This window comes from Carassius gibelio, chromosome A24, assembly GCF_023724105.1.
Source record: "Carassius gibelio isolate Cgi1373 ecotype wild population from Czech Republic chromosome A24, carGib1.2-hapl.c, whole genome shotgun sequence".
NCBI lineage: Eukaryota > Metazoa > Chordata > Actinopteri > Cypriniformes > Cyprinidae > Carassius > Carassius gibelio.
The window spans coordinates 241,174-253,673 of NC_068394.1; the positions used below are offsets into that span (position 1 = coordinate 241,174).

At 44.0% G+C, this 12,500-nt stretch overlaps 3 protein-coding genes across 4 annotated transcripts in view; 1 reads left to right on the top strand and 2 right to left on the bottom strand.

Moving 5' to 3' along the window:
* Positions 1–3,039, bottom strand: part of snx16 (sorting nexin 16) — a 15,174-nt gene extending 12,135 nt beyond the window's left edge. Inside the window, exon 1 of the mRNA XM_052542797.1 lies at positions 2,756–3,039. The gene's annotated coding sequence lies outside the window, so the exon portion shown is untranslated. The remainder of the gene's footprint in view (positions 1–2,755) is intronic.
* Positions 3,040–3,192: 153 nt separating this feature from the next.
* pigm (phosphatidylinositol glycan anchor biosynthesis, class M) lies at positions 3,193–8,007 on the top strand. The gene is made up of 6 exons (XM_052542791.1): positions 3,193–3,287; positions 3,320–3,487; positions 4,116–4,633; positions 4,896–5,154; positions 6,777–6,878; positions 6,959–8,007. The coding sequence occupies exons 2-6, from the start codon at positions 3,335–3,337 to the stop codon at positions 7,121–7,123; spliced, it is 1,197 nt and encodes a 398-aa protein (XP_052398751.1). The 5' UTR covers positions 3,193–3,287; positions 3,320–3,334; the 3' UTR covers positions 7,124–8,007.
* Positions 7,933–12,500, bottom strand: part of LOC127946307 (aryl hydrocarbon receptor repressor-like) — a 25,599-nt gene continuing 21,031 nt past the window's right edge. For both annotated transcript variants that reach the window (XM_052542788.1, XM_052542787.1), the window contains exons 6-9: positions 11,433–11,538; positions 10,855–10,985; positions 10,328–10,530; positions 7,933–10,133 (exon numbers count right to left, since the gene is read on the bottom strand). In XM_052542788.1, the coding sequence (XP_052398748.1) occupies positions 9,362–10,133; positions 10,328–10,530; positions 10,855–10,985; positions 11,433–11,538 (1,212 nt within the window). In that variant the 3' untranslated portion in view covers positions 7,933–9,361. The remainder of the gene's footprint in view (positions 10,134–10,327; positions 10,531–10,854; positions 10,986–11,432; positions 11,539–12,500) is intronic.

Below are 12,500 nucleotides of genomic sequence, written 5' to 3' on the forward strand. Positions count from 1 at the left end.
TGTCTGTCCCATCTAGTGTAGCTCTGATCACTGAGTGGACCCCAAACCTCACTTCCATACAGCGCTATGGGCTGAAGCACACTATCAAAGATTTTACACCAAATTGGAATCGGTATTTCAATATTTTGGAATTTTTTCCTGATTGCATATAGAGCTCTTCGAGCTTTATCTTTGAGAGCATTCACTGCCGAACTGAAACTCCCCGATGCAGTGAGGGTCAGACCGAGGTAAGTGTACTGCATCGTGTGTTCTAGAGCGGTGCTGCCTAGACTGAACTGGTGTCTGTGTTCCTGACACCTGGGCTTCTTCTGGAAGACCATAATGTTGGTCTTGTTGAGGTTTACTGCCAGGGCCCAGTTCTGGCAGTAGTTGTCCAGCAGGTCCAGCTGCTGCTGTAGTCCCTGTGGGGTGGAGGACAGCAGCACCAGATCATCTGCGTACAGCAATAGCTTGATGTTCTTGTCTTGTAGAGAGAGTCCAGGGGCTGTAGACTGTTCCAGCTGCACCGCTAACTCATTGATGTAAATGTTGAACAGAGTTGGACTCAGACTACAGCCCTGCCGCACTCCTCTTTTCTGGGTGAAGAATTCTGTATGTTTGTTGCCAATTCGGATCGCACATTTGTTGTTCGAATACATTGATTTTATAATGTCAAAAACTTTACCCCCTACACCACTTTGTAAAAGTTTATAGTATAATCCGTCATGCCAAATAGAATCAAATGCTTTTTTGAAATCGACAAAGCATGCAAATATTTTTCCGTTTTGGGTCTGTTTTACGTGTTTATTGATTAGGGTGTGTAGGGTGTAAATGTGGTCAGTCGTTCTGTGATTTGGAAGGAAGCCAATCTGACTCGGGCTCAGGACATTGTGCTCGTTAAGGAAGTTTACCATTCTATGGTTTAAAATACTGCTAAATAACTTCCCCAGATTACTGCTCACACAGATGCCTCTGAAATTATTCGGGTCCAATCTGTCTCCACTCTTGTGAATAGGGGTAATGAGTCCTCGGCTCCAGATGTCAGGAAAGCAGCCTGAACTAAGAACAGTGTTGAATAATTTGAGCACAGCTGTCTGAAGCTCAGGTGTGCTGTGTTTCAGCATTTCACCTAGAATGCTGTCAGGACCACAAGATTTCTTACATTTTAGGCTTTTGAGTTTGTTTGTCAATTCTTTAAATGTAATTGGGAAGTCAAGTGGATTTTGATTATTTTTAATAGTGTCTTCATAAGTTTGTAGATTTTGTTTGATCAGATCATAATTGTCATTGAGTTGTTTTGGTGGGATTTCTTGATATAAATTTTCAAAGTGTTGTGTCCAAATGTTTCCGTCTTGTATTGGTAGATCTTGTGGTTTTGTTGTGCTCAGATTATTCCACATATCCCAGAACTGATTTTGATTTATTGAATGTTCTATTTCTTCTAAACTTTTGTTCAGATGGTGTTGCTTTTTTGCTCTAATTGTGTCTTTGTATTGTTTTAGTTTTGAACAGTATTCAGTTCTTATGTTGGTGTCGTATGGTTCTTTATGTTTCAGATTTGATAATTTTCTAAGTTGTTTTCTTAATGTTTTACAGTCTGAGTCAAACCATTTTTCATCTTTTGGTGTTTTTTTAATGAATTTTTTGCCTTTCTTTTTCAATTCACTTATATATGCTGCTTTTTGAAATATGTTATTGATTTCATTTGTAGCCAAATTAACACCATCTTTAGTTGTTTCAAATTGTTTGTTCATAAATATAGTGATTAGATTCTTCAGTTGTTCAGAATTCAGGGCATGGATGAATTTCTCTGCGCTGTCTGAAGTCCATCTGTATTTCTGCTGGACCTGAAACATTGTGCAGGTTTCCAGCTTGATTTGTTCTGGTGTGTGATTTGTTTTAATATAAATGTTAGTTTGGTTATGGTCAGAAAGTGGAGTTTGCTGTTTGACAGTGAATGCACTGAAGGAGGAGGGGTCCATGTCAGTGATGGCGTAGTCAACTACACTAGCTCCAAGAGCTGAACAACACGTGAACCTCCCTAAAGAGTCCCCTCGGATCCTGCCATTAAGGATGTACAGGCCTAAAGCTCGGCAGAGGTGCACTAACTCGGAACCAGTTTTGTTTACAGTTTGGTCAAGATTATTTCTCGCTGGAAGATTTCTTGTGAGACCCAGGGAGCTCTGGCCAAAGATATATTGATTCCCCTTTGGATCTATGTAATCAGGTTCAGATCCAGTTCTTGCATTAAAGTCTCCACACAGCAGCACATTTCCCTGGGCCTGGAAACGGCTGATCTCTGTGTGGATGTTGTTCAGATACTCTTCATCATGGTAAGGGGATTCTGCTGGGGGGATATAGATCTCTCTCTCTCTCTCTCTAACACACACACACACACACACACACACACACACAGTCTCTCTCTCTCTCTGTCTCACTCACACACAGTCTCTCTCTCTCTCTCTCTCTCTCTCTCTCTCTCTCAAACACACACACATACACACACTCTCTCTTCTCTCTCTATCACTCTCTCTCACACACACACACACACACACACACACACTCTCTCTCTCTCTCCCTCACACACACACACACAATCTGAGGAGGAACACCAGCGCGGCGGGAGGTGACGTCACAGTGATTCATGATTAAAGCCAAACTAACAACACGCGATAACCAAAAAACAGCACATTTACACCATATTTGATTATCTTGAGTAATTCAGCCACATTTCAAATGTTCAATGATAGTAATAAGTGAATATGTTCATCTTTACTGTATATTTTGCCCGCTGTTATTCCTCCATTCACCGTCTGATGCTCGGCCGGAAGATCGTCATCACGCCACGGCGGAGATGACGCGTAATGTACGCTTGAAACAAACAACAACAACAAAAAAATAGATAACGTTATTTTAACGAAGCGAGTTTGACAGATGTGCAGTTTGCGATTGTGTTATTCTCGTGAGCCGATTCGTTTCGATAAACTATTTAAACCAGTTCAAAAACCGCTTCGGTCGAACTGGACTGATGCGATATGTTTTGTTTTCAAGGTTTGTTACGGTTTAATCGAACAGTAAAATCCCTGAACAGACTGTACACATGAATATATCATAGACTGTATAAAAACACGAATATATCGATCCGTATCGCAGCACTAAAGAGGCAGTGTTTCATGGGGCTTCTCCGATTGGTCAGATTCTTGTGATCTGCAGTCACGTGGAATCGGAACGCGGAAGTGTGGGTTTCCAGGAAGCTTGATTCGCTCTGTCGCCTGTCTGGAGCGTCTCGTGTGTGTGTGTGTGTGTGTGTGTGTGTGAGAGAGAGAGAGAGAGAGAGAGAGAGAGAGAGAGAGAGATGGATGCTCGGCTCTGTGTGCTGCTCAGCGCCGCGGTTCTGATCCGCTGTGTGCTGCTGTGCATCGGTGTGTATCAGGATCAGAATCTGCAGCTCAAGTACACGGATGTGGATTATCACGTGTTCACGGACGCCTCCAGGTTCATCACACAGGTGTGAATGCTTGGGTCTGTTCTGCACTGTGTGTGGAACTCACTTTTGCTACATAGGAGATTCATGCTTTGACAAATCATTATTATGAGGTTAACTAAATTATGACTATAATGATGGCATAAAATTAACAAAATTTTAAGCAAAAAGACTTAATTACGACATTAAAAGTTACACTTATGAGAAAAAGGGTCAAGTAAAAATGATCACAGTCACAATGAGATAAGTCATAATTTATGTCTTGACTATGGCTTTTTATCTAACAATTACATTTTTGTTTCTTATAATGTTAATGTTGTAATATATATAGCACGTTCGGCGTCAGCAGCAGCGCCAGCTCTGTAATATACATACATGCTGAATTGATGTGTGTTAATTTTCTCTTTCTTGTTAACAATAAAAAAGAAAATAAATGGGAGTCCTATCCAATAACAGGCCAGTAAAAGAAGACTGTGACTGTTTGTAGAGTGTGGACATGACCCTGAGGTCAGCTGGTGATGGTGTGGTGGGGTCATGACCCTGAGGTCAGCTGGTGATGATGTGCTGGGGTCATGACCCTGAGGTCAGCTGGTGATGATGTGCTGGGGTCATGACCCTGAGGTCAGCTGGTGATGATGTGCTGTGTCCGCAGGGTCAGAGTCCGTATGAGAGATCCACGTACCGCTACACTCCTCTGCTGGCGCTGCTGCTGACGCCGAACGTGCTCCTGAGCGCTCACTGCGGGAAGCTGCTGTTCGTGGGCTGTGATCTTCTGTCCACTCTGCTGCTCTTCCGGCTGCTGGTTCTGCGTGGCTCGTCCCGGAGCTCGGCGAGGGTTTACTGCGGTCTGTGGCTGTTTAACCCTCTGACCATCGGTGTGTCCACCCGTGGGAACGCCGAGTCTCTGCTAGCTGTGCTGGTTCTGTCCTCACTGCTGTGTCTGGAGTCCAGGAGACGGACGTCTGCAGCGCTTCTGTTCGGTCTATCCGTCCACATGAAGATCTACCCGGTCACTTACACGCTGCCCATCGCTCTCTCCCTGACCGGAGCACCGTCCCGCGGCCGAGGACTGATCCAGAACCTGCTCCGCTGCTTCAACAGGGATCTGCTGCAGTTTGCGGCTGTTTCTGGATCAGTGTTCTTGGCTCTGAACCTCATCTTCTACAGCATGTAAGTCACTCACACACCAGTAGTTTTGCAGTATTTATTCTTCTTGATTCTGCGCTGTCTTGATAGTTAAGTCTCATCAAGTTCCTCCTTCACTGGTTTTAAAAAGTATCCCATGATGCCAGTCTGCAGTGTCTCTGCATGGTTCCCAGTCCTCCTCACAGTCTGCATCACTGCAGTGTTAGTGTAGTGTGTGGAGAACAGTAATCACAATAATGATCTGTAACGAGCTGATGAAGGCACCTGTGTTTGTCTCGTGTTGAAGGTACGGCTGGGAGTTCCTCCAGGAGTCGTATCTGTTCCACCTGACGCGCAGAGACATCCGTCACAACTTCTCTCCGTACTTCTACATGCTGTATGTGACGGCGGAGCATCGCTGGAGCGGCGTCCTGTCGCTCGTCTGCTTCCTGCCACAGCTTCTGCTGCTGCTGCTGTCCTCGCTGGCCTTCCGCTCTGACCTGCCCTTCTGCTGCTTCATCCACACCGCCGTCTTCGTCAGCTTCAACAAAGTCTGCACTTCCCAGGTGTGTGGCGCTCACAGCTGTTCCTGATGGCAGAGAAGTATAAAATACTAGAGACCCATACTTGAGTAAAAGTACAAGTGCTCTATCAAAAAAGTGACTTGAGTAGAAGTTGAAGTGCTCTTTAAGCACCACACTTAAGTAGAAGTACTAAAGTATTCAACATTTTTTGTACTTAAGTATTGCAAGTAGTCTATTTTAAAATTTACTACTCAAGTACTGAAAGTAAAAGTACAAGTATTGTGTTATGTAGTTATTAAAGAAAGTAGTCAAAAGTTTGAACATATTGTTTGTACTATTTCAAATGATTAACCTAAAGGACAATCACAATTCCTTTGGCTGTAACTTTTTTAAAGAAAAAAACAGATTTCGCCCAATTTGCTAAATTATGTCATTAATAACTTACCCTCATGTTGTTCCAAACATGCAAGACCTCCGTTTATTTTTGGAACACAGTTTAAGATATTTTAGATTAAGTCCGAGAGCTCTCAGTCCCTCCATTGAAGCTATGTGTATGGTATACTGTCCATGTCCAGAAAGGTAAGAAAAACATCATCAAAGTAGTCCATGTGACATCAGAGTGTCAGTTAAATATAAGAAATAGCAAAAACTATGACTTTATTCAGCATTGTCTTCACTTCCGTGTCTGTTGTAAGAGTTCAAAACAAAGCAGTTTGTGATATCCGGTTCGCGAAAGAATCATTAGATGTAACCGGATCTTTTTGAAACAGTTCACCAAATCGAACTGAATCGTTTTAAACGGTTCGCGTCTCCAATACGCATTAATCCACAAATGACTTAAACTGTTAACTTGTTCAATGTGGCTGACACGCCCTATGAGTTAAAACCAACCAATATCCCGGAGTAATTCACTCAAACAGTACACTGACTGAACTGCTGTGAAGAGAGAACTGAAGATGAACACCGAGCCGAGCCAGATAACGAACAACAGACTGACTCGTTTACGAGTCAAGAACCATTTACGAATTCGTGTCCGATTCGAGAACCGAGGAGCTGATGATACTGCGCATGTGTGATTCAGCGTGAAGCAAACCGACACACAGAGCGTCTGCAATCATCGCCAATGACGTCATTACGTCGAGCGCAAAAGAACCGGTGAACGGTTTTCTTCAATCGGTTTATTGAATCGAACTGTCTGCTGAATAACTACTGCTGATCCGGAAACCGATGCAACCGGTTCTTGACTCGTGAACGAGTCATTATCTAGCTCGGCTCGGTGTTCATCTCTCTTCACAGCAGTTCAGTCAGCACGCGCTTGATTCGCTCAATGATGTGCCAGCTTCATCCAAGCTTCATCAAACCTGTCATCTACAGCTCTGGCAGTGGTAATGTGGGTTTGTAATGGAATGATTCGTAACATTTTTATAATTGTAACGAGTAACGATGCAGCACATTAAAAAAATATCGGAGTAAAAGTATTAAACTCATCGAAAATATGTACTTAAGTAAAAGTGGAAGTAGGGGAAAAAAATAATACTCTACTAAAGTACAGATACCGCCTTTTAGTACTTAAGTACAGAAGTGAAGTAGTTCTACTTCGTTACTATACATCTCTGCCTGATGGTTTGTGATGCTCTGCTGAGCGTGTGCTTCTCTCTCCGCAGTATTTTCTGTGGTATCTGTGTCTGCTGCCGCTGGTTGTGTCTCGACTGACGCTGGGCTGGAGACGAGGTCTCGGGCTGCTGCTGCTGTGGTTTGTGGGACAGGTGAGCTCAATATCTGTGTTTGTCTTTGGTTTTGGCAGCGGGACTGAGTTTTTCTGTCATGTTTGTGGATGTGTTCGCAGGCGCTGTGGCTGTCGCCGGCGTATTATCTGGAGTTCGAGGGCTGGAACACTTTTGCTCTCATCTGGATCGCCGGCCTGCTGTTCCTCCTCATAAACTCTCTCATACTGGGACAAATAATCTCCCATTACAGACCCGCGGACGCCCAGCTGAAGAAGACCGACTGAACATCATCACTCCTCAACGATCACATGTAGATATGGAGAAGAGTGTTTCTGCTTGTGTTCTGGATATATTCAGCAGATCCTGGAGATGGACGAGCTGACCACTAGATGTCACCCAGCAGCAGTTCTACAGATCTGATGTTGAACAAGCAGATGCAGACTTTAAGTGCTGGACTTTAAACACTTTAAACACAAACTACATTTGAGACCAAGTCTGTTGCTCTCACAGATGAACTTTTACTGGACTTGTGTTTCAGACGTGTAAATGCTTTGTGATCGTGATAATGAGTGTTTGTGTCCATGCAGATATTATCATGAGTGTGAACAAACATGTTTTATGAATGATATCTGCACGTCTGATCTTGCTCCGCCCACCCGACGATGTCAGCACCAATAGGAGTGAGTGTTGCGTGGTGGTGGGCGGGGCCTCTGATGATTCACTGCTGAAGTTAATAATTGAGCTGGTGCTGGAGAAGAGCAGCGGAGTGCAGTGAAGGGTTAAACACGGTTAAATCATCTCACCTGCTGGGACCAGCATCCTCTCTGTGTGCGCTTCAGTCCAGCACAACCCTGGTTTAAGCTTTAAAATACTTCTGTTGTCACATAATGTTCTGGTTAACATTTTTTCCTCAAAATACTGGCTGCCATTATTGATTGAACAGAAACAGTCTGCAGATCTGTTTATGTCTGACACATTCACTCGCACACAATACTGTCTTATTAAAGTCATCAAAAGAAGAATTTGAATCACAAGGGGAAATGATTAATTATCCATTATTCATATTAAAATACTGCAATAGTACATATGCATGGACTTTTTGTAATAAAAGATTTTTATTTTTATAAATGTAATAAATATAACAGGAAGACTGCTTTGCAGCTACAAACTTGTGTAAAACATTACTGCATCTTCTGTTAATATTTATTGCCCATATTGAATGCCAGAGGCAAAACGTCATGTTAAAATCCTTCCGGAAAAAGTGCAAAAGGCCATTAAACAATAAATACAAATTATTGATACAAATGAACCTTCCAGAAACAGCTCATCTAACAGGAAGCTATGCGTTTTCTTCCAGTTTACTAGCCCTAGTAGTGCAAGTGCAGCATTATTATTATTAATACATTTGAACAGTAGTTTTATATGAAGTCATAATTACGAGCACTAAACTTCAGAGCATGCTCTATTAAACACATGAAATGTTTGGCATTTTTATCAATTCCAAAGAGAATTTAACATCACAATGTTTAAGAGCCTAAATGTTTGACAATTTATTACTGTTTTATTACTGGTCTGCTTCAGCATGTTAGTTCTCTTGAGTGTTTAATGAGAGAGATATCAGAAGACAAAGAACACAAACTTCTGATCAAATCTTCCATTTCTAAACATTAAATACTTAATAAAGATGCAGATGAAATACTTTAATAAAACAACTGTTAAAAGTAAACCAATAATCAAGATTGATAGACTCAAGATTATTGTGAACACACTCAGGGTCATTTCAGATTATTGTGTTTTTCTGTTCTCATTTTTCTGTTGGTCATTTTTACTTATGCATTTTCAACAAACAGACAAACTGTGAAAGAAATACTAGCTTCACTATACAACAGTGCACATAGAAGAAAATAATGATAGCCCAAACTAAATCTAACCAGACGCTCAGACGCTGAACCTGACAGAAACACTTCACTATCAGTGATTCTTAGGATGTGTGTCTTGTTTTCCAGAACAAGATACAAGCAAACATGGCTTAAGATGATTAGTCTTGTTTTCCAAAAAGATCGTCTAAACGAGTGACAAAAAAAAAGGTTCAAAGGAAAAATTGCTATTTGTTTTTGTAAGCTCAAGTTTGAACCCTAGTTCAGAAATCAAGACTTTATATTTAGGTGATTTTACATTTCCAGTAAATGTGTCTGGATTTAAGGATGTGAGTGTGTGTGTGTGTGTGTGTCTGTGTGGGTGTGTGTGTGTGTGTGAGTGTGTGTGTGTGTGTGTGTGTGTGGGTGTGTGTGTGAGTGTGTGTCTGTGTGGGTGTGGGTGTGTGTGTGTGTGTGTGTGTGTGTGTGTGAGTGTGTGTGTGTGTGTGTGTGTGGGTGTGTGTGTGTGTGTGTGTGTGTGTGGGTGTGTGTGTGTGTGTGTGTGTGTGTGTGTGTGTGTGTGTGTGTGTGTGTGTGTGTGTAACACGGTGACTGTGTGTTGAAAGGCAGCACATGAGTGTCCAGACTGAGACTGAAGGTGGAGCTCTACTGCATGAAGACGCAGGGGTTGCTCCGGTGTGTGCTGCTCATGTTGATCCTCGAGCCGCTGCTGGAGACGTCGAGCCACAGCGGAGCGTCAGTCGGCTCCTGTTTGATGCAGTGAAGCAGCCCGTGACCTTTGAACTCATAGCCCGTTTTGTAGTCGTGCTGTACATACTCTTTGTAATCAGCAGCGTAGGCGTCCACACACTGTGAGGTCAGTGCTTCTCTGTTCAGGACGCTCTTGAGCGCTCGCGTCCCGCTGTAAGTGTTCGAGGGATAGTGACTGCTGTACGTGGTTCCCTTCATCCTCTGGCAGGAATACTGCTCTCCGTATCCACCCTCCGCTTTCATCTGCACACTGTCACAGCCGCTCAGGTAACGCTCCCCATCCGTCCAGGGCCGTCCGCAGCCGTTCTCCGAGTCCGAGTCTTGCTCCATCTTTATGGGCGGCTCCAGCATCACGTGTGTGTCGTATCCCTCGCCGGGAGCTTCGTAGCAGAAGTTCTCGCTCTTGATGCTGTAGTCGTCGTACGCCTCAGCTCTGTGACTGTAATATCCAGAGTCTGATCGATGCGTGTGTCTGCAGAGCCGAGCGCCGGGCAGCAGGTCGACCGTCCGGACCGAGGAGCTTCTCACGGGCCACCCGCCGCAGTCCAGGCCCTGACCACTCGACCTGCAGAAGATCACAGACTCGTCTGGACCGTAGTGACCTTCGCTCTTGTACCTGACGCTGTCTTGGCTCATGTGTGGACGGCTGAGAGGATCGTCTCTGTCACTGACGAGACAAACACACACACACACACACACTCATGAATCAGCACTAACCATAACTCTCCATCACGACTCAATCTCTGAAATATTAGTCTGAAAACATGATAATGCTAATAATGTTATTCTCAAACTATAGACAGTCTCGTGAAGGCCAGCTGTGAGTGACCTGCACACCAGCAGCACAGAGCCTGCTCTTACTTGTGATCTAACGAGGTGAGGACGCCGGGGTTCCTGTGTTTGCCCTTCATCACGCCGCTCTTCATCTTCATCTCGGTGATGGAGGGCAGGAGCAGAGGAACAGCGACGCAGAACAGAGCCAGCTGAGGAGGCAGAAGCGCTCCGGACGACGTCTTCTTCCTCTGACCGTGAAGGAGCTTCAGTCTTCCCTGAAACTGCATCGTCTGCAAGCAAAGAGAAGTTCAGACGTCCTCGCTCTCTTCTTAAAGTTGTGTGTGATTGTGTATGGTAACATCTTCAGACATGAGAGTGGACATTAACGTCAAGAGCAGTTGTCTTTCCTGAAGCACACAAAGCCAAATCACACCCTGGATCTGTTCTTCCAGCAGCCTAAACCATGAAACCGGTCTGGAATGTTTTTTCTGTGTGGGATCCATTTACTGAAAAATCTAATGAAAAACACTAGTAGAAGTTGTTCTTCAGATGGCCGCACGCAGGTCTCCCATCGCACAAACTCATTTATCTGTGTCTGTGGCCTGAATCCTCACCAGGAATCCAGAGCTGCTGTCCAGTAAGCAGCGCACGCGCAGGATGAAGCAGCGGTTCAGGAAGCAGGAGAACTCCGGAGGAACGTCACCCGACTCAGACTGAAACAAACTGCTGAACACGAAACCTTCACCTAAGAAACAGACAAGAGTGTTACATGTGTGTGAGAGTGTGTGTGTCTGTTGTGTGTGTGTGTGTGCGTGTGTGTGTGTGTGTGTGCGTGTGTGAGTGTGTGTGTGTGGTGTGTGTGTGTGTGTGTGTGTGTGTGTGTGAGTGTGTGTGTGTGTGTGTGTGTGTGTGTGTGTGTGTGTGTGTGTGTGTGTGTGTGTGTGTGAGTGTGTGTGTGTGTGTGTGTGTGAGAGTGTGTGCGTGTGTGAGTGTGTGTATGTGTGTGTGTGTGTGTGTGGTGTGTGTGTGTGAGAGTGTGTGTGTGTGTGTGTGTGTGTGTGTGGTGTGTGTGTGTGTAGGTGTGTGTGTGTGTGTGTGTGTGTGTGTGTGTGTGTGAGTGTGTGTGTGGTGTGTGTGTGTAGGTGTGTGTGTGTGTGTGTGTGTGTGAGAGTGTGTGTGTGTGTAGTCGCACCCGATCCGTCAGGTGAAGGGTTCATGGCCCAGTGCAGCTGCTGTCTGAACTGCTGTCTGTCATCCACGTGAATATAATCAAACACGTTCTGATGCATCACATCCGTCTGTGGAGAGAGAGAGACCCCAGTCATCACGAAGGGTTAATACAGGTGTTTACACACGGCACGCTTGACCCTTCGGCTGAAACAGGTCAGAATCAAGCTGCCTAATCTTCCACAAATGTTCCGTACAAGCCAAGAAACTGCAGTTTGCAATATTTTATTAATTTTTTTTAAAGTGGACTTTTATTTCACTCTTTTCTAATCGTAAATATGAAGTTTGGACTTTTAAAATACTAATATTACTTAATAACTTTATATAATTATAACAATATATAATTACTATATAGACATACTTTTCATGTGGAATCTGCAGCTTTATTGTGGTCAGACTGCTCAGATCCTGGATGTCTGTATAAAGCTGTGGGTAATTATGTGTTAAACGTTGCGTGACACTGAAGCACAGCAGATCCCAGCCCTCCCAAAATAACTCTGCATGTCTAATACTTCCTCTGCTTCGCCTTTTTGTCCGAAATTACAGATTATTTCTATAATACTGAAGCTTGACTCATATTTTCCATACGACAGGCACGCAAAGCTCTCTGAACATTTGCCTTGTAAAGCAGCAGTTCCGTGTGACTGACCGCTTCAGATCCGCTGCTGAAAGAAGAAAACAACCTGCTGCTTCTGAGACTGAACTCACTGTTCATCAGAGGATTACTGACACAGAGACACTGGCACTGAGAGAGTTACTGTAACACTGCTCCTCAAACACACACATTACCACAGCACACACACACACACACACACACACACTAATAACACACACACACACACACACACACACTAATAACACACTAATAACACACACACACACACTTTAACACACACACACACACACACACACTCGCACTGAGAGAGTTACTGTAACACTGCTCCTCAAACACACACATTACCACAGCACACACACACACACACACACACACACTAATAACACACACACACACACACACACACACACACTAATA